Source organism: Indicator indicator, chromosome 19, assembly GCF_027791375.1.
Source record: "Indicator indicator isolate 239-I01 chromosome 19, UM_Iind_1.1, whole genome shotgun sequence".
Lineage (NCBI taxonomy): Eukaryota > Metazoa > Chordata > Aves > Piciformes > Indicatoridae > Indicator > Indicator indicator.
In genome coordinates, this window is record NC_072028.1 from 70,085 (window position 1) to 91,480 (window position 21,396).

Genomic DNA, 21,396 nt, shown 5'->3' on the forward strand with positions numbered 1-21,396 from the left:
CAAGCAGTTCTCTGCTGACAGTCCTGGTATTCTGTATGTGTATGAAGTTGCAAATAGCAGTGAATAAGCCAGCCACAAATCCCACTCCCCATGCAACAATGGCTATGAAATTAAGTCTGCAAAATTTAACACCAGTGGAACCAGAAGGATGATCTTCCAAAATATTCCTGCTATACATCCTAGCACGTGTGAGACTTTGGATTGCATTAGGTGAAAAAAAAAACAAGCCACCAAAACAAACCCACTCAATTTAGAAACTTACAATACTAATACAATCTGCGCTATTCTCCATTACCCTTCATTTTCACCATAGAGTTTTGTATGTGTACTGCTATTACAAGTGCTTTGCAAATGACACTGTTCTTTACTGGTACATCAGCACTTTCTACTTAAAATGGCTTTATGCTGAAGTGATCTGACACAATGGACCTTAAATGGTTTTGATCAGCCATCAAGCTCACTGGACGTTAACTCTTTTAAAACCTCAGTAGTTTATTAATATGTCACCACTAAAGTAGCTTTCAGGCAAAGCACATACCTAACAAGATGCATACCTAACACAGCAAAATAGGCAACTGTACTAAAGAGTACAAAAGGCAAACACATGAACACTGTGATTTTAGGTTCAAGCTACTTTCTACTAGGAAACAGGCACGTTGGTATATTTTATTCACTGATGAACAATCATTATTTAATTAGCATGAAAAAGAACGCTAGAGCTACAAGACTCCTGGGGGAAAAAAGGAGAAACAGAAGAGATTTGCATGTCGTCTGGCTATTCTACAGCTGGTGTTCTGCTCGGTTTAGTATCATCAGCTGGCTGGCCTGTTCTCTGTGGACTGCAGCCTGCACCCTGACTGAACTGTTGGGTTTGTCAGTTGGCATATTCCCGCCTCCCACTGGTTTAACTGCCTCTAGACATCTCCCTGCGGGGAGCCACATCTCACAGGCATTTAAGTACGTGCTCAAAATTAAAAAGAGAAGTTGCCAGAGGCACGTGCAGGTACCTGTGTATTCGCCAAACAGAATCTAGCAAAAGGATTATGAATAGGAGGAGGATTCTTCATGTTACAGGCAAGTATCAGTCTTACAAAATTTATCAACCTGTCATAGGCTTTCTTCTGCTTAAGCTCCTAGGGAAATCAGAAAAACAACCTACAATTAAGTTTAGGAATCAATATGTTACATTAACAAAATAAAATGTTCCTTAAAATGAAACGTCTGCTCAAAGGACTTTTAAAGGTTTTTCTATATTGCCTGGACATAATTTTTTTCAGGTAACAATGTACTTAAAAGCGTTAAAATAGAAAAGCTCTGCAATAAAAAAAATAATTAAGATTCTACATACTCCTCCCCTTTGAAGTCTACTAGAAAAAATTCAAACAACTTGGAGTATGACATGTTCAATTAAATAACAAAAAAATATTTTTGTTATCAACATGCCTTGATGTGGAACTGAGATAAGGAGGTATCTCTGAGGCCAGCTGGTGTTCCGCAGAAGTATTATAATTACAAATCACAGTCCTTGGTTCCGGATCCCGTGATGATTCCTGGGGCTGTAACCACAGCAGCATGCGGGAGACTTTGGGGTCCAAGGTCACCGAACATTTACATCTTGTCATGTTGTATAAACACAGTGCTATGAAACCTCCGGAAGTGCAAACTACTCCATATCGTAGTTTTTCAAGTAAATTTAAAGTCATCGCCTCTTTTCTCTCAACCCTTCGACCTGTGCCTGTTCACCCCCTGCATTTTCTTAAACCTCTGAGGACACTGCTTACCAGCTGCTCAGAGCTGAGGCCTCTATCCCACGGCGGCTCTGGGCGAGCTCAGCGATCACCCGGCGGAGGTGCGCGGCGTTTCCCGCCCGCTGCCTGCGGCTGCAGTGGCTCCTCCGGGAGCCCAGGCGGCGCTGGCGCCCGGGAGACTGTGCTGCACGGCCATGGCCGCGGCCTCCTCCACCCCTTAAGATGAACTCACGGTTGCGGCACTGGAGGGAAGCGGCTACGGTGCTGCTCGTGGCGGGCACGCTGGGACGGCTGCCGCGTTCCCCGCTCGGCCCCTTTGACTATGAGTTGCTGCTACTGCAACGAAGCTCCCGCAGCGGCTTCATGCCCAGCGCCCACGTCTTTCCGGGCGGTTTGGTGGAGGCGGCGGATTTCTCCGCGGACTGGCTGCGGCTGCTGCCCGCCGCGCCTCACTGCGGGCTGGGCCTCGTCAGGCCGCCGCTTCTCGGCAGCGCCCGCTCCCCGCTGTTCGCCACCGACCGGCAGCAGCTGGGCTCGCCGGTGCCGGGGGAAGTCGCCTTCCGCATCTGCGCTATCAGGGAAACTTTCGAGGAGGCGGGAATCCTGCTGCTGGTGCCGGGGCCCGGTCCGGCGGAGGGCGACGCGCCGGCTACCCCTCTACCGGCGGAGCGCCTTCCCCCGGCCGCGGAGCTGGACGAGTGGCGACGCCGGGTGCAGGAAGACCCGGTGTGCTTCTTGCAGCTCTGCCGACACCTGGGCTGCGTGCCCAACATCTGGGCGCTGCACGAGTGGAGCAACTGGCTGACCCCCGCGGGCAGGGCCGGCGGCCGGCGCTACGACACGGCTTTCTACCTGTGCTGCCTGCAGCAGCGGCCGCCCCGCACCTCACAGGACGATCGAGAGGTGACAGCCTTCCTGGTAAGGGCGTCCGCGACCCGGTCCTGACCGCTCCGAGGGAAGCGCACACCGGGGAGCCTCATCCGCTCCATGCCGCCCTCCTCCTCACCGCTCCGGTCTGCTGCCAGTACAGATTCCAGTACTGCGGTTCCAGTCGAACAAAGGTCCCACTCTCTAGCAGTCCTAGTAACGCTCCGTAAGACGTGAGCAAAGGGTAGTTCTTGTCCGCACGCCAGCCTCTTCCTTTGTCCATCTCCTTCAGTCACCAGCTGCCGCTGCTCGCCTTCAACAGCGCAGCTGCGTTTCTTGAGAGACTTTTTACACGAACTTGGAGGACACAGGACGGTATCACGTCAGATCGTTTCCACCTTGAATTACTCTAGTTTTCAAAGGTGGATGACAATCGCTTTTTATGCATTAATTCGGGCACTATCAATGTGATCCTATCGTTATACCCTTAACATACATAATGCTTGGAGACATCCATATGGCATGTATGGAGTCTTCCAGGGCTGCAAAAGCTGCTAGTAATTTTTGTCTTCTGTAGTTACTTGGACTATTTTAAGTAACATATAAGCTTATTGAAAGGATTCATAGAATCACCCAATACCAGGTTGGAAGGGACCCAGGGATCCCAAGGATCATCTGGTACTGCCTTTCTAGGTGATAGTGTAGTTGAAATGAGCTGGCCCTGCACCCTATCAAGCTGAGTCTTCAAACTGACCAATGCTGGGGAACGCATTGCTTCCCTTGGGAGATGATTCTAATGTCTAACTGTTCTCATATGGAAATATTTTCTTTTAGAGCACAATGGGAATCTTTCCAGGAGTAACTTGTACCCATTACTCCTTGTCTTTTCTGTGGGGTTCATTGTAAAAAGAAGCTCTATTGAATTTTTTTTCCCTTGGGGTAAAAGAGTGAAAAACTTTGTTAGGAAATATCTTAAAGACAACTCAGAGTCAGGTGCATTACGGTTGTGAAGGTTTTCAAGAATCCTGAGAAGTTTGAAAGCAAGGTAGTATATGAGAATAAAGAATCCTGACAGTTCTGTAAAAGTTTACCTAACAATTTTAGTACTATTGATGTTTAGATCTTACTACAGAAATTTAAAAGAGGTTACCTGAGGTATTTTCAGAACAGCTCATATTTGTGATAATTTTGTTTGAAAAAGCAGAAAGGCATACATAGCTGGGTATTCATGCTCTGAAACAACACCTACAGGAAGCAGATGTTTAGAGATACTCAATTCTTGAAGCATTAGTAGCAACCTCTGGTCACTGAGTTCACAGAGTTTAAGGCCTTCTGTTGGCTGCAGGAGACTTTTAATCAATAGAGTCTTTTAGTCTGTAAAGACTTCCTTGCTAATGGCTTCTAAAGTTAGTGATACTTTCCATATGCTGATGAAACTATTATTTCAAGACCTGTTTTTATCTTACAGTGGTCATCACCTGCAGAAGCAATTGAATGCTTTAAATCTCAAGAAATATGGATTGCTCCACCTCAGTTCTATGAGTTGTGCAGATTGTGCAACTTCTCTTCACTCTCTCAGTTATACAAGTTCAGCTCCCAACGAGCTCTAGAGGGATGTGAACGTTGGATGCCTGTGACCTTACATGCTTCAGATGGCTATGTTCAGCTATTGCCAGGTCAGAAAACAAACAAAGGTTCTTTCAAATATATAAACACTTGTGAATTGCTACATGTGCAGGCCACATGACATAAACTGTCTGTGACTGTAGGGAAAATATTCTTAAAAGTCAAATTACTGTACACTTTTTTACTGTTTAGCTTCCTTCTTTGATAATGGATACTGAATCAGCAGAGTTACTTTTGTACTTACAAATCTCATTGTCTAAGTTGGTTGCTATTAATACATGTATGGACACATGCTCACATTTCAGCTATTTTTTAATTTGAAGGATCTATTATAACTCCCATCTAGTTCTTTTCAAGTGGGAATTCTCATATACTTCAGTTAACCATTTGCCTCCATAAGCACAAGTGGATTGAGCGCTGCTGCAAGCATCAGGCTTCACAAATGTAGTGGCAGGGCCGTGATCTAAAAAGAAGCACTAATTGATTTTCCCTCTACGTTTTCTCCTATTTAAGTCTCTCATAATTATGTGCAAATTTGTCTTTTCTTTAAAAGCTGCATGTACTGTTTGTTTTCTGCTTCTTCAGTTGGCTTTCTCCTTTTGTTCCAGGTAGCCTTTAGTATATTAGTAGCCTTTCTCAAGAAAAACAGGCATTTATACAGCAAGACACTTGTTTGCTGCAACAAAACAGAACAAGCAGTTTCTATTCTCAGTCCTACTGTAGCCTATCTTTATACCCTATGAAAATATTTCCTTTGTCCTCTCTCTGCCTATTAGATAAGCTCATATCTAACCAGGATATGATTACAGCATATCAGGAACACTACAGCATTCAAATCCATGCCTGGAATGCACACTGCAGCATTGATGACAAATACATCAGAAATTTATGGCTGTATCTTTAAATCTGAAAATGTTTAGAGGCAATTTACTTCTATATTGTGAAATACTTTCCCACCAAGTTTCATGTCCCAATAAATATTAACAAATTGCTAGTGTCACTCAATCAGAAGGATGAAAAATAAGGCAGGCAGTATATAACTGAAACTTTTTTCTTTGTGCCTCCAGGAGATGAGTTATATCCAGAAAATCCAGATTATACAGGAGAAAAGAAAGTAGTCATGACAACAGATAAGAAGATTGAAGATCTCATGAAAGAGGGTAGTGTATTCCACAGGATAGTAATAAAAAACATCAACAATCTTGCTGTCCATGTTAATATTCAAGCAAAACATAAACATTTGAATCCATTGATGATCAACTCTGATTGTTCAAATTGCAGTAGCAGATTATAATATCTGTGTGATTTAAAGCTAGAATGATTTTAATTGCATTGCTGCTTTCTTCCTTGGTTTGGATTATTGGTTGGTTAGTCGGTTTTGTCTTTTTTGTGCAGTAAGTGGGATAAATCAAGCAGTGATGCAACTTCTTGTTTATCTAGAAGAATAATGAATGGGGACTTGAGATTAGCCAGTAAAGTTGTTCAGAAAGCTTTGTTTCAGCCATTGTTCTGTATATCAATTAAAATCTGCAGTATTTTAATTACATTGAATTGGTTAGCAGTATTCATTTGGACTGGAAAGAAAACTGTATGTCTTTCTCTTTTCTCTGAACACACCCAGATTCTTCTTGGTTTTGCAGACCTTCTTGAATCCTGTGCTAAACATGGATCACGTGAAGCAGTATATGATGTATAATATGCAGTCTAGTGCCTCCTTCAGAATGTTCTGCCTAACTCTTCTGAACACGAAGACAATGGGAAAATTAAAATGGCATAGAAGCAGCAAAGAAAGTACCCTGGGTTGTTGTTTTACATGATTATTAGATTCTTAACACGGCCCACTGTAGTATTAGGAAGGCATGCTTACAATCGTATTTGTGGTGTCTATAGGAAAAAATATATTTGCTTCAAAATAATTCAGTTATTTATTCATAATGGGTAAAATAAGTCACCTGAGGAACTGAGAAGATTTGTACTGCTAGCTTCCCAGGGGCTTTCATCCACTAGTTCCTTAAACCATTTAAGGTTCATACTCCTAAAATTCAGGGTCTTCATTTTACTATTCATCCCCTGAGATAATGAATTCAAATACACAAAACAGTATACATCTCCCCCCCAAAAGGCAACCATGTAATGTCCAATTGTTTAGTTTTGCAATATAGCCTTTCGTAGTTGCTGAAGAGCTTCCTTGATCATTTTTCATTCTTCTGTAGCTTATAGTTGTTCTACCACTTTATTTTTGTGGTAGAAAATAACTATTAGGAGAAAATATCTTCAGAAAATAAATTATTCAGCAACTTATATACAGGTTAGATTGTTACAGACATTTTTAGACACCTGTGTGATGTTGAAAATTATGCCTTTAATTCTGAAGCAAGTTTTGCTGTGTGTCAAAGCTGCAGCTAAATCTGCACTGTGAGCCAACAGTCTGCCCCTGTGGCTTCGGTTGTCTCCTAAACCAAGGAGACAAAATGCTCCAGTAGGGGGAATGTGAAGGCCAAGGGACAAAAAAGTAACAACAACAACAAAAAAATGCTTATGTGAGCATAAAATCGCTTAGTATATATATAAATAGCATTTAATATTAACAATCTTGGGGATTAAAGCTGTAGTTTCAAAATATTGATCCACTTTTAAGTGCAAGCATCTGCCCAGAGCTTTACTTCCCAGCTGTTTCATCTCCTCTTGGACTGGAACCTATGCAGCCTTGTGCAAAACTAAATCAGGCCTTCACATTTTTTTCGTTTTTCTTTTTAAATGCCTGCACAAAAAGAGCGAGACAAAGAAAGGGAACATACAGCCTTATCAGTTAGATGTGAGAGTAAACTTTAAGCCGTAACTGCTATGTGCCGCTTCCAGCAGCTGCCTTCAGTGGTGGCTGAGCAGCATAGCTGAACTCCAACACGGCAGTACCAGGTGCGCTTTCTTCCCATCTGTCCACACGCCTGTCAAGCCTAGACTGTGTCTCAGACTCTGTGGCCGCCGGGGCAAACTCGTGCCGCAGCGACAGTGGCTGTCGCCGCCCGGCGGTGCGCGGCCGCCCCGCCTCGGGCTCACGGCGCCACAGGCACAATCCCAGACCGCCGCCTTCCAGCTGATGACCGCCTCCGTGCCTGCCACCTTCCTTCCTCAGCCTGAGGCAGCACCGCTGCTGCTCGGCGTGTCCGGCCTTTCCGAACTCGGGGCAGGGCGCACAGAGAGCCCAGGCTCTGACTGACAGACCGGTGCCCCTGTCGTGCTGCCGCGGTACACGGACCGGAACGTGGAGCTCCCGCCTCCGCCCAGCCACCCCTCGGGGCACGGGGCACGGGGCACGGGGCACGGGGCACGCGATACGGCGCATGCGCAGCAAACTCCTCGCCTGAGCGTCGCAGCGTCTGGAGAGTTTTAAGCGGCGAGGCAGGGAGGTAGAGGTGGTAGGTGTTTGCTGCTGTTGGTGAGTCGCCTTACGGGTTTGTTCTTGTGGGAAAGGGCGTGGAAGAAAGGAAGCAAGCCAAAGGCAGAGTTTTTTTAGCGGGCTTTTATCACTGAGAAAGTGTGGTCTGGCTGATCAGGTAGCAATGTGGATGTGTGCTGGTTGAAGGAAAGAAGTCAGAGAGTTGTGGTCAGTGGGAAAGAGTCTAGTTGAAGGACTATGCCTAGTGGAGTACCTCAGGGTTGGCACTGGGGCCAATGTATTTGATATATTCATCAGTGACCTGGCTGAGGGCACAGAGGACGTTGTCAGTAAGCTTGGTGATGACACAAAGCTGGGAGGAGTGGCTGACACCCCCTCAAACGTGGATGAGCTGGAGAGTTAGGTGGGAAGAAATTTAATGAAATTAAGTAAGGATAAGTCTTGCACCTGGGAAAGAACAACCCCATCCACCACTATAAGTTGGAGGCTGATCTGTTGGAGAGCAGCTCTGGGAAAAAAGACTCTGGGGGTTATGGTGTACAGGATGACCATGAGCCAGGAATGTGTTCTTGTGTCTAAGAAAGCCAAGGGCATCCTGGGGTAGATTAGAAGGGGAGTGGTGAGTAGGTCCAAAGAGGTTCTCCTGCCCCTCTACTTTGCCCTGGTGAGGCCCCATTGGGAGTACTGTGTCCAGTTCTGGGCCCTTTGGTTCAAGAAAGACCTTGGAACCTCGTGAAAGAATCCAGCACAGAGCCACAAAACTGCTGCAGGCTGTGGAACATCTCCCTGTGATGAAAGGCTGAGGGGACTGAGTCTCTTCAGCTTGGTGCATCTGCAGGGTGCCCTCATTCCTGCTGATAGAGATGTGACAGCAGTGTTGGGAGGATGGAGCCAGGCTCTGCTCAGGGATGCCTAAGGATAGGACAAGGCGGAAATGGGGGCAAGCTGGAGCAGAGGAGGTTCCATGGGGGCACAAGGAGAAACTTTTTCATTAGAACAGGCTGCCCAAAGAGCTTGTAGAGTCTCCTCTGGAGATGTTCAAAACCTGCCTGGATGTGTTCCTCTGTGAGCTACTTGAGGTGATCCTGCTCTGGCAGAGAGGTTGGACTCACTCTTTTGAGATCCCTTCCAAGTCACTAAGGTTCTATGATTCCGTGTGCTTTTCTTGTGCAGTGCCTGTTGGTTGTGGATGTTTTAGATGAAGGAAGTGTGGCTGTGAGGGAAGGAGTGACTTGGTGGTTTTATCTAGGAGTGTTTGCATCAGTCTTGTGCTGCTGAAGAGGCAGCTTTTTACATTCTCTGGAAGCAGTTAGGAATGAGGGGTTAAGTGATCTCTTACATCTTTACAAAGTGAATATCCTTTGTTAGGTGTGGGATTTGAGCAAACATTGTGTTCTTACTTAGTTCTTAATAAAGTTCTTATATTAGGGGAAGTAGCCTTTTAAGGGGATGTGCTTTATCCCCAGTACTTTGATAAGGCATTTTGCACTTCTCAGGCTGGGAGGTAGTAAAGGTCTGCCTAAGGCAGCATTAAGTATCAGATGTTGCTATAGTATGTTATAGTGCAGTGTTAGACTGAGGTTGATCTGCATGATATGCTTGTGTTGTAGGTTATTAGGTAAAGCTTCTAAAATAGTTTCAACAGTTTCATTGTAGTGTTAAACTAGGAATAATTACTGCCATCTGTTAGCAAGGTGTGTTGCTGGCTGGTGTAGCTGTGTTTTTTCTAACCTAGTGCTGACATTGTCAGTGCTAGCTTTAGAATGGAAGGACAATGTCTTGACTTTTCCTCCCATGGAAAATTTTATTAGGCGCCTACTTTCAGTGTGCCTTCTTCTAAGCTGAACACTGCAACGATGTGCTGATTTGTGCCAAAATGAAAGGCACAACTGGACTATTATTCAGTTGTGATTTCTAGGTATTATGCAGACCGTTGCAGATGAATGTAAGGTGAAATACCAGTACAAATCTGTGTCGATGTGAGCTGAAAATTCCCCCCCACCGACAATAACCAGGCTAGCTCAGTCTGGAAGCGAATGAAAGCTGTATTTACAAGCAGACTCTACAATCTATGATGAAATGCAATGACTATGTATAAATATACAAAATTCACAACATTTACAAATATATACAATCAACAGAAAAGCACAACCAAGCTCTCTTTGCTTCCCCCCAGAGGGGCCTCTCTCCCAGGGGCCTCCCCCCCCAGACCACCCTGGCAGAAAGCAGAGTTAGTTAAAGCAGAAAAGTTAACTTAGCTCACCAAGGTCAGTGTGTTAGCTTCAGCCAGAAGAGAAGAAACAGCAACCAGACACCCCAGCAAGCTGCCCTGACTGCAGACTGCAGAGTGCCCACTTTGTTTTGAGTAATAGTTCTTAAACATTTCTATCTATCCAATGGAAGTGTTTAGAACAATCACTATTTTGCTTTCTTACACCCAATAGTGACTTATTTACACTCTTTCACTTTCTCTGCTTGAACTCTGTAAAGAAAAAATTAAAAGACAGTTTCAAACCATTACAAAATCCCAGTTACGTTAAAATTGTCTGTTAAGGTTGGGACTCTTGTGTTAGACTGTTGGGCTTTTTAATTATGTGAGCGTTTTCCTTTGGTGTTTCTGTCGCTTTGGTCATATAGATTGTAGCAGACCTTCTCTTCAATCTTCCTTTTTCTGTTTGGCATTTGGATGTAAGATAGGCAGCTATATACTGTAAGTAGGTTGACGATAACAGGTGTGTTTTGGTGTAAAAATTGACGTGGCTGTATGTAAACAAACAGCAATGGCAAGTCTTTATCAGGCTTTAACAGTGCCATATTAAGAAGGCTGCTTTGAAGCTTTTCTTGTGTGTGAATCAATTGCCTAGACCAGTACTCCTGAGACAGCAAAAAAACATAGGCTTGCTTTAGGTGTGCTTTAAGTGTGCTCTTTAAATATGGTCCAAAACAAATGACAGCTTTAAAAATGGTTAATCAAATGTTTGTTGTTCTTTTACAGTAGTGCTGAAGAAGACTAGCTAAGAGACATGGAGGTCTTGATATTAGAGGTATACTGGTCTTTTCTAAAGTCTAAAGGACTGCTGTTTGTTTCAATGTGACTCTCTGTAAGTCAGATACAGAAATAAAATGCCTCTGTATTTTCTTTCAGCTGCATGTTATGTGTTTGAGGTTATATATGGATTGTATAGATTTTAATGTTTCTTTTAGGTGATTTCATCTTAAAAGGTCATCAGGGACACAGCTGAAATCTAAAACTGAAAATGTGCAGCATATAGTGTAGTACAGTAGTAGATTCTACTAGACTCCGTAGAGGTCGTGGAAAAAATGCTTTCCCTGAGTACAGCTGGGGCAGCTGACCAAGGAATAATCTGTTACCGTATGATATTGTGCTCTGCAAAAAAAGCTGTGGGGAAAGAGGAGGAAAGGGAGATGTCTGGTTACCAAATTTGTCTTTCCAAGTCAGTGGTAAGTTTCATAAAGGCTGGGAATGGCCATATACCTGCCTGCTAATGGGAAACAGCAATTGCATTCCTTCTTTTGCTTTGTTTGCATGTGCAGCTTTTGCTTTACCTATTCAGCTATTTTTGTATTGACCCATGAGTTTTCTCAGTTGCATCCTTCCAATTCTGTTATCCCTCAGTATGAGGGAGCAGCTGTGGGGTGTTTAGCTGTCTAGGGGCATTAACCCACCACAACTGAGAACCCAGATCAGCTGAAAAGACAAATATACAAAGGTTTACAAAGGCTGAGCAGAAAGCTATGATCCCATTTTAAAGAAACTGACAGTTTTATAGGCACTCTGAGCATGAAGAAAAGCCCACTGGTGAAGCTTGTGTGTTTTGGAGGCTTGTACATTCTTCTTCCAGACAATATGGAAGTAAAGTGCTTTATGGATTTTCATTTTACTGTTTGGCTTAGCTAGCTTTTTTAGCTAATACTGCTACCTTTTATACTATCTGTGCCATTAATTGCACTGCTGCAGAAACTTGCAAACTGAGAAGTCATTTAGTGAACTAATAATCTGAAGTTGAAAGACCTTTTGCTTTTTAACATTCTGCATGCTAAGTATTGGTCACCATAGTTTTTAAAGTGTCACATTTTTCAGTTGTATGTTTACAGTTGCTGCTTAGATGTTTTTAAAAACTTACTATAATTTTAGCAGGAGCTAATAGTATTTGTTACTGTTATCTACTCCCTGCCCCAGACTGAGGACCCAGATTGCTTCTGGGTTGCTGTGAAAGGACGTGGACCTTACATAGTTGATGAAACAGAATATAAAAGCTTGCATGCTGAAATGAATCTGTTCTATGACAAGTCTCAAGATACAGATGAAGTAAAACCAGTAACAATAGAAGAAGGCCAGGTAAAATCATTGCTGTGTTGTGCAAATAGAATTAATTTATTTGCATTGATATGAGAGTGAAAGATCCAAGATATGCATTAATTTTTGTGTTATGTAGAAAAGCAGATCATGGCATCTGTATGCATTTTATCTTCTTGTCTGTAAACTTCATAACTACATAAGCTGCAGTGCATTTTAGGTAGAAAGCTGAGGGCTGTGTAGTAAATACTGTGTTCGTGCCTGTAGAAAAACTGTGTGTGATTTAGTCCATGCACAGGAACTTGCTGTCTTGTTCTTTCTTTTCCAGATTTGTGTGGTTTTCAGTGAGGAACTCAAATGCTGGTGTAGAGCGGTTATTAAGTCAATCATCTACTGTACAGATCATTATCAAACAAAATGTTTCTTTGTGGATTATGCCAAATATGTTTTTGTGAAATCAAAGGAGTAAGTGTTTGGAGTTCTTGTCAGCCACTGAAATGCATTTGTTAATGTATACAGGTTCTGTTGAGATCGACAGTGACAAGGGTTTGGTTTAATTGGGGTGTGGGTGGGGTCCACAAGGAACTGCTAGCACTATGATAGGCTTCATGCAAGTGTGATACAAACTGTTCTTTGCTTTGTGAATTTTTGAAGATGTGTGTTATGGTTTTTTTTTTTTAAAGATTTGAAATAGAAATCTGTTGGTTTGTTATGACTGAAATGCATAAATGCTGGTTAACATTATCTGTGTGTAGTTTTCTTCCTTAATAAGTGATTATGTAGTAAAAAAGTAAAACTATAACCAGTGAAGATGTTCACAAAGCATCATGGAAGCAGATCTTCACTTGCTGAACCAGCTTTTGACATCCAGGCACAGATTTTTGGGATTCTAGTGGTTTACTAGCTTGTTTAGCTTACCAAGAGCAGACACTGTCTTGGCATGGTGCAAAAAAAGCTAAGTTTTCACAGATGTTGAGTTTTAAGACACCTGCTATGAAACCTGTTCTCTCTAAAGTGAGAAAAAAAATATATGTTCCACCTCTTAGCCAGATTCAAAGTTTATTTCTCTAATAAAATATACAGCTTTGAGTACAAGGTGCCTTACCCATTCCATTCTTCTTTTTTGTGGTGGTCCCCGGAGTTAAGAAAGCTTATTTAAGATACTTTGAAACATTAATTAATGCTATTAAATTGAGCATTTCTGTATTAGAAAATAACTCGACAGTGCTCTGAGTTTAAAAATATGTCCAACAAGAAGTAAACTTACTGTTTTTTATTGTAAAATTGAACAGAAGTGATAAATAAATAGGTCTTAAACAGCAAGATGTGTATAGCTGCTTTTTAAGTCTCTGCTAAACCAGGTGTAAAGGTTAAGACTGACAGTCTGCTGATACCTTTATAAAGAACAAATTCTTTGTAGGAACAGAAGTGCAAATGCAGATTAGTGTATTTATTAGATTTCCTTCTTTGCTGGTGTTTATCACAGCTGGTTTCTCATACAGAAGTAATAACTGCAAAATGGAATAGGCAGTACCAGCTGATACATGTGATAGTAAATATCATGAGAACTGTACTGGTGAAGGATCAGAAAGATTTTGAGTAAATAACAAGTGTGTTCATACCTGGAGTGAATCTGGGCACTGATTGTGCCTGGTAGCACCTCTCTTGGAGAGGAAAGTAAAACAGTGGTTCCAAGGTCTTTCATAGTGGGAGAAGAACTTCTCAAAGAGCTGTGTCAGGTGCTGGGTAATGGAAAGATAAGTATGAGGCCCATCAGCTCTGTAAAATGAAATTATTTCTGCCTTTTTTTTTTTTTTTTTTTTAAGCATTCGAGTTGCACTGGAAGCCTTTATTCAGATCCCTTATAGAGCAAAAAAGTGTAGGCTGTATGGCATAAAGCCAATGACATTGCATATCAGCTTTTACGAAGATACTGCAAAAATGATGTGAGTAGACTTTAATAATTGTATTCTATTAATAAATTTTAAGTGTGAGGTTTTGTTGCAGAAATTTTTTTGTTTCAAGAAGTGCTTGGGAAAGAGATCTGGAAACCCCTTTATTTCAAAAGAGCAGTCCTTAAGTGGAACTGCTTCCTTAAGGATTCTTCCTTAATTTTAAAACTTTGGAAGTCGAGACAAGTTTCTGGCAGTTCTTGTTCCTTGTCTATCATCCACGAGCTGTATTTCTTAATTCCTAGCACATGAACTTCTTTACTAATCCTTCCCTATGTGCTGCTTCTTAGAGATGTTTCTCTTCCTTCTGTACTGGAGTTCTAGAGCTGTTTATATGTAGCTTTATTTTTCCTTATTCTAGACTTCTTTATAAATTTTTGGATTCCTGTTGTGCTTTTTTATTGCCAGCTCTTTTTCTTGCTGCAGTTTTGAAAAATTTGAATATGGTTTTCTCTGAGATCTGATAATAAATCTAAACACTTTTGCATCCTTGAGTTCCATGATGGTATGTCAAAGATCCTCTCGGCTTTGAGAGGACCTGGGCAGATCACTGGGGAATGTGGCTCCACAGCAAGAAAGCTACATTTTTATTATTAAACAATATTCAGACATGGTCAAACAATTTTGTTTTTTCTTTTTTCGCAGAAGGTGGTGAAAAGTGAACTTGATTTTCTGTTACAGACTTTTCAGTGCATTTCAGTGTTTCTTAAGCAGTTGTTCAAAATTGTTTAATACCTCTTTAATGTTTCACAAGTGAATTTTTGCCCTTTTTAATCCTGTTTCATTTCAAACCATCATATTTTCTGTTGGATGTAAGCCATTGACTAAACAACATCCAGTAATTTTTGTATTAACTCATTTTATTAATGAGCTGAAACAATATTAAGACTCAAGTTACATTCCAAGTAGTAAGGTTCTATGGATGTGTCTGGTGCACTTCTTAAGATTTGGGTTTGCTTGAAATAATTTCTGTAGATGCAGCCAGAGCTTTTTCCAAAATCACTGCTTTGTTTTTCAGTGATGTAACTAGTTGTGTTTATTATCCTAGACCAACCAACAGATGGGATAGTGCTGCTATTGAATATTTTCAACACCTTCTCAAAGGTAAATAAAACCACCTGCCAAAACAATAATTGGCACTTTGTGAAAAATAAACTGTTAGTATTTGTTTTCATACGTTTGGTTATATTTAAGAATATTGTATATTAAAGAGAAAGGAGTGGCATAAGACAATGTTTGTTTTTGTATGGACTGAGGCAAGAATATTTGTGCAGCTACACCTTGAGTACTGTGAGCTTCCATGCCGTGTAAATTTTGATAGTTGACTAGATGATATCTGACTCTTGGACAGGCTGAATAAGGTAACACTTGTGTAATTCTTGACCAGTGGAGCTTTTCTGTTTGTTTAGCTTAAATTGTTATGTCAGTATCACACCTGCATTTTTGTAGCTTTGTTCAGAGATGGCGGGATCTGGCTCAGAAGTTTATCTTTGATAATTGGATAAGGCTTTCATCTTTTCATTTGTTGTTGTGCTTATTCCTATGTTTAGCAGCCACTGAAGTGAAAGTCCAGCTACATGCTGTAGAAGATAGCACATACCATGTCTTTCTTTATGTGACCATAAAAGATGAAAAGGTAAGATATTTTCATGCCTATGAATCAGTTCTTCATAAGTTACAAGTTTGCAATTAGTTTAAAACTAAAAAGCATTCCTTGAAAGTAAATTTTAAAATATCTGTGAGATGCAGTGGAAGCTAAATCATTAACTTTGTTGCTATTTCTGTGGCTTGTGAATTTCTGGAAGAATTCCAAGAGGAAGAAATCCCATTTTTCTTTGTGAACCTTTTATTTGGAAGCTATTGACAAGCAAGTAAAGTCCAGCAAGTACTTCAGGTGGATAACTGGATTTAGTTTACTTTTGTACCTTGGTGGTATCATACTTAAAAATGTTTCAGTAAGCCAGTTGCTTAGTAGTATGAAAGTAAATGTAAGTTCACACTTGCTTTTACACTAAACTGGGTCCAAACCTTTGAAAACAAAGCTAGTTCTACTTGCCAAGCTGTGCGACTTGTGCTAAGTCTCTGCTGTAGCTATTGTCAGACTAAACCAGCTGTGTGGTAGATACAAATAGAGGGGTCGAGTATTGCTTCTACATGGAGTATTCTACCAAGCTCTTAATGCTGTGGATAATGACTCTGAAGCTGCATATTAATCTGAGTATCTCAGTTCAGAATCCCAACTGGCAGTAGCATCACTGATTTCTGAGACAGGAAAGGCTAATGGCAGCCTGGGCTGCATCAAAGGCAGCGTGGCCAGCAGGTAGAGAGAAGATTCTGCCACTTTGCTCTGCTGAGACCTCACCTGGAATGCTGCATCCAGCTCTGGAGTCCTCAATACAGGAAGGACATAGACCTGATGGAGCGGATCCAGAGGAGTGCCACGAAAATGATCAGGGGGTTGGAGCATCTCTGCTACGAGGACAGGCTGAGGGAGCTGGGAGTGTTTAGCCAGGAGAAGAGGAGGCTCTGGGGGCACGTAAGAGCGCCCTGCAAGTACCTGAAGGGAGCTACAAGAAGGATGGAGAAAGACTGTTTGCAAAGGCCTTGTAGCAATAGGACAAGGGGCAATGACCTCAAATTAGAGCAGATCAGATTTAGATTGGGTGTTAGGAACAAGTACTGCACCATGAGGGTAGTGGAACACTCTAACAGGTTGCCCAGGGAGGTGGTTGAAGTCCCATCCCTGGAGATAGTCGAGGTCAGGCTGGAGAAGGCTCTGGCCATCTTGATCTAGTTGAGGATACCCCTGTTTACTGCAGAGGGGGTTGGTCTAGATGACCTTTGGAGGTCCCTTCCAACTCAGACCATTCTATGAAGTTTGATACTACTTTGTTTTGTCAGATTTTGGTGTACACTGAATGCAGAAGAAATAAATCATCTTGGCTTAGTAGCAGGGTTGTATTTATTTTTTTAGGGCTCATTTGAAAAGTTAATGGAGTACAGAATTGTAGGTGTAAGCATAACCCCTGCTTTGAGAGTATACAGAAGATAGGACTGTGTTCCCCAGTGGGGAGCAAGTGTTCCTCAGGAAGCATTGGCTGGTGCTTTGTGTCTCACTGTGGTGCTGATGGCTGATCAGTGCTTGTTGACAATGTCCTTTTTTTAGGTGTGCGTTAATGATGATCTTGCCATAAATAACTTCGCTGCGTTTAAGGAAGCTATTGAGGAAAATACAAGGAGTTCTGCAGATCATCAGAAGAACCAAACATCATTAAATGCTGATTTTTTTCCAGTGAAAATTGTTAATCCTGCACTTGCTTTCAGGCCAGTGTTGTTTCAGGAGAAGATACCACCAAATCCTGACATAGGTAGGGATTGTGTGTTGGAAGCAATCATACACACAACGCATCCTGTGTCTTTAACTGGATAGGTTAAATATGAACCTACTGTTTCAGTGGAAATCAAACAATTGGATCAAATGGTATCATGGTAACAAACAATTATGTATCAGGCTTTACGAAGAACAAATCATCAGATGCAGGAATCCTGTAAGGTTTTCTGTGGTATATAAGACAAAGGAAGGCTTGGGGGTAAGTTAGAGTCCCTGAGGGGGTTGTCAGGCATTGGACCAAGCTGCCTAGAGAAGTGGTTGAGTCATCCTTGTGAAAGACATGTAGATGTGGTGCTTAGAGGTGTGGTTTAGTAGTGGACTTGTTAGGGTTAGGTTGATGGTTGGACTCTTAGAGGTCTTTTCCAACCTACACAATTCTATGTTTTGTTGGTATTCCTAATAATATTGGCTGTTACTAAAAATACTTGTGGCATCCATCAGTGATGCTTTACTCTCTAGTGTGGTGGGATTTATTTGAACAGAGGGAATTTATAACTGTTTACCATGAGTTGTTTTATTTGTAGTGATTCAAGTCTGTCTTAATTTTGAAAATGATGCAGCTTTCCATCCTTCATCTTTTGTTCGGTTGGTCCATCTACGTTTTGCTTCTTTTTGCAGTTAGGAAATTATATATGCAACTGAAGTCAGTTGCAACCCACTGTAAACAAAAATACTGCTTCTTTTTATGCCTTCAAGTAATCACAAATGGTTCTTTTTTTGCTTATCTTTCTAGATCTCATCTTTCTCATAGAGACATGCCAAAGGTTAAGCACAGATTTAAATGGAAACACTGCATTTGTAAGTGTTACCTTTTGTATTAAGTTGTCACAGATAACCTGTCCTGCTCATGTTTAATTCAGTTAAAGAATACCATCGTAGTGTAGATTGTTACTGATGTAGAGCAGGGTTAACTTTCTTATACTACAAGCTGTCAGCTGGCTCACGTTTACCAACCACCTGAGTGATACAGGTCTGGCAGTGCCACGCCTGTTGGTTGCTGTGACTGATGATGAATGCTAGAAAATCTCCTGTTCTGAACCAGAAATCTTTGGGGTAACTCTGGATCCAGTGCCTGTTACTGGTTACTCTCCTGAGGATTTGCAGTAGTGTTCAGCTTCAGTTGGTGTGCATTTGTCTTTAAGTGTGCAGCTTGGTAACCTGTCTTAGTTGTTCTTCCTGTCTGTGGTGTACAGGCTTTCCAGGACTTTTTAAAATTCTGTTTTAAAAATTAACATCTTTAAAGAATAACCATGCTGGCTCAGGTCCCCACTTGCATTGACAGTTTGAGAGGTGACTGTCAATTAACTTTTAGTTTTTGTGAGCTATGTTCTTGTCATATGCTTGATTTTTAGTAAATAAGTGTTCTGAAACAAGCTAGGCAGTTTTTTGATGTCTGTTTTATCAACTATTGCCTTTTTTTGTGCCAAAATTCTCCAAAATATTTGAAGACTCGTAGAGTTAGATAAGAAAACCACCTTCAACTCAACAGACTAAGAATGTTTTGAAAATGCTGCTCTTGAACAGTATTTTAGTGCTAAGAATATTTTTGTCTTTTCTTGATAGACTGTCAAAGCAATTCCAAGTTTGCCTTTCAAGGAGGATCCAGTGGTTCACATAGATGAGTATGTTAAATGTTTTAAATGGTTATCTAACCAGGTAATTAGAAGATACAGCATGTTTCCAGTGTAGCAGATGGGGTGGAGGGTAAGAGGAGGTGTGTGCACATGTGCTGGGGGAATAAGGGGATTTGAAGCTGGTGATACTTATCCAGACTGGTAAAAATAGGGTCTTTCTAAACAAGAGCTTGACAACACAGGGAGGTTTTCCGCCACTGAGCGTGTTGAGTTGCTTTTAACTTTATTCTTCATGTGATTGGTAAGTTTTCAAATGTAATGAAATAATATTATGAATTGATTTGTGCAGTGTCTTTACTATTGTGTGTCAGGTGATGTGTATGTAATAAATACAAGGAGTGGGATTTTCAATTCAGTTTCTAGCTGATGCAAAGATAGAAGGTTCAAAACTGTGAAACAATATAAGAAACCCTTTTGCTACAGCCCAGCCTGATTCTTCTTCTGAAGTTGAGGAACCTCTGTTTAAAAAAAAAAAAAAAAAAAAAAAAAAAAAGGTTCTTAGCTTTTAGTTATCTGAAAATAACCCTAAAACTAAATTTTACTGTTATAATAGTACTTTTTGAGGTCATCTTCCATGGTCAAAGTTTTTCCTCCTTGTCACAGGTAACACATCAGAAATACTTTGCAAGTGAATTACTGCCAGTATTTCTAAAATGTGAAAAACCACATTTTACCTTGGTATTTATGTTGGATTTAATATTTGTACATTTCTCAGGCTCCAGCAGTTCCTGAATTCTGATCCTCTGAAGACACACATAATTGAAAATTGCAAACAGGTATTTCAAGCGTTAACTTCCATTTAGCTTTTCTTGTCCAAATGTACTGTGTGCATGTGAAAGGTTTTGGTAGTGTAGGAACTGCAGGGGTGGCCTTCCTGGAAGGACGGCAAGAATTGATTGCAGCTGTATCAGCATCAAGATCTGCTGCAGTCCAAAGCTGAGCCAATTAGCAAAGCTGGTGTTTCCTCTGGAAACCTTTACAAAAGGGCAAAAAATGCAGAGCAGGGAACAAAAAACGAGTGGGGAAACTGAGGCAATGCCACGGTCAGAGGAGGTGCTCTTTGCTGGAGCAGGTGCACCTGAGCAAACTGGAGTCTGTGGAGGGCCCCCACTGGAGCAAGGGAAAGAAATAAGAGGGAAGAAGCAACACAGAGAAGCTGCTACAGTGTGACTGCAGTTCCTGCCTTGCACTGCTCATTGCCTCAGCAGGGGGACCCCTTTGATAAGGGGAGAGAAAAGGACTTGGAGTGAAGTTGAGGTTAGCAGTAGGGGACGGAAGGTACTTTTCTGAAGTGTCATAAAGTTTGTTTCTCTGTTTCCCAATAATCACACCAGTACTCATAGACATGAACAAGTGGCAAGAAGTTAACTGTTGGGTCTGATTTGCCTCCATTAGGAATTAAGTAACAACTCTGTCTTTTGACCTGTGAATCTTCTTGCTCCCTCTTCTTGTTTTTTCTCTCCTTATCCTTCTTGAGGGGGAAAAGGAGTGAGCAAATTGTTGTGTGGATGCTTGGCTGTGAGCTGAGGCTAATCCACTACAGCAAATTTTAGTAATCTGTTTTAATTGTTTTTTGACTTCTGTTACAGCAGAGTAATAGCTGTACACAGAACATCTAGTGCATTCTCAAGTGACTTAAGACAGTTGTGTAAGACAAACTTACTATAGCTTTCTCTAAGGAACACTAATTTTAAGTATTTGTCTCTACAGTGGTCTGTGTAATGGTAATAGAATGGTTTGGATTGGAAGGGGTCTTAAAGATCATCCAGTTCCAACCCCCCTGCTGTGGGCATGGACACCTTGCACTAGCCAGGTTGCTCAAGGCCCCATCTAGACCTGGCCTTGAACACCTCCAGGGAAGGGGCATCGGCAGCCTGTTCCACTGTCTCACCACTCTCCCGATAAATCCTAATACCTAATCTAAACGTACCTGCTTCCAGTTTGAAACCCTTATACCTTGTCTGATCATTACACTCCCTGATGAAGAGTCCCTTTCCCTTTTCAGATACTAGAAACCTGCTCTTAAGTTTTCTCTGGAGTCTTCTCTTTTCTAGGCTGACCAACCCCAACACTCGTGCAGCCTGTTGTCATAGTAGAGGTGCTGCAGCCCTCTTTTCATTTGGCTCTCCTCTGGACTTGCTCCAATAGGTCCATATCTGTCCTGTGCTAAGGGCCCTAGAGCTGAACCCAGTACTCCCCGTGGGGTCCATGATAGCAGAGACTCTGCTGGCCACACATTTTTTGATGCAGCCCAGGATGCAGTTGTCTTTCTGGGCTGCAGGCACACACTGCTGGCTCATGCTCAGTTTTTCACCAGTATTGCCAAGTCCTCCTCTGCAGGCCTGCCCTCAAGCCTAACATCCACCAGCCTGCATTTACGTTTTGGTAAACCCCGACCCAGGTGCAGGACTTTGCACTTGGCCTTGTTGAACTTAGAGGTTTACACTGGCCTACCGCTCAAAC

At 41.8% G+C, this 21,396-nt stretch overlaps 2 protein-coding genes across 2 annotated transcripts in view; both read left to right on the top strand.

Annotated features, from left to right (window-relative positions):
• The first annotated feature begins 1,970 nt into the window (after positions 1-1,970).
• Positions 1,971-5,768, top strand: NUDT19 (nudix hydrolase 19). The gene is made up of 3 exons (XM_054389810.1): positions 1,971-2,666; positions 4,084-4,291; positions 5,309-5,768. The coding sequence occupies exons 1-3, from the start codon at positions 1,971-1,973 to the stop codon at positions 5,533-5,535; spliced, it is 1,131 nt and encodes a 376-aa protein (XP_054245785.1). The 3' UTR covers positions 5,536-5,768.
• A 5,672-nt stretch (positions 5,769-11,440) lies between these two features.
• Positions 11,441-21,396, top strand: part of TDRD12 (tudor domain containing 12) — a 30,207-nt gene continuing 20,251 nt past the window's right edge. The window contains exons 1-9 of the mRNA XM_054389475.1: positions 11,441-11,512; positions 11,840-11,998; positions 12,285-12,421; positions 13,783-13,902; positions 14,957-15,012; positions 15,459-15,544; positions 17,075-17,276; positions 18,033-18,097; positions 18,863-18,955. Coding sequence (XP_054245450.1) covers positions 11,441-11,512; positions 11,840-11,998; positions 12,285-12,421; positions 13,783-13,902; positions 14,957-15,012; positions 15,459-15,544; positions 17,075-17,276; positions 18,033-18,097; positions 18,863-18,955 — 990 coding nt within the window. The remainder of the gene's footprint in view (positions 11,513-11,839; positions 11,999-12,284; positions 12,422-13,782; positions 13,903-14,956; positions 15,013-15,458; positions 15,545-17,074; positions 17,277-18,032; positions 18,098-18,862; positions 18,956-21,396) is intronic.

What these genes read in the sequence shown, in the direction of transcription:
- NUDT19 (XM_054389810.1), top strand. Translation starts at nt 1,971, where the DNA reads ATGAACTCACGGTTGCGGCACTGGAGGGAAGCGGCTACGGTGCTGCTC. An exon ending in GAGAGGTGACAGCCTTCCTG is followed by an intron (nt 2,667 to 4,083) that starts GTAAGGGCGTCC and finishes TTTATCTTACAG; the next exon opens with TGGTCATCACCTGCAGAAGC. An exon ending in CTATGTTCAGCTATTGCCAG is followed by an intron (nt 4,292 to 5,308) that starts GTCAGAAAACAA and finishes TTGTGCCTCCAG; the next exon opens with GAGATGAGTTATATCCAGAA.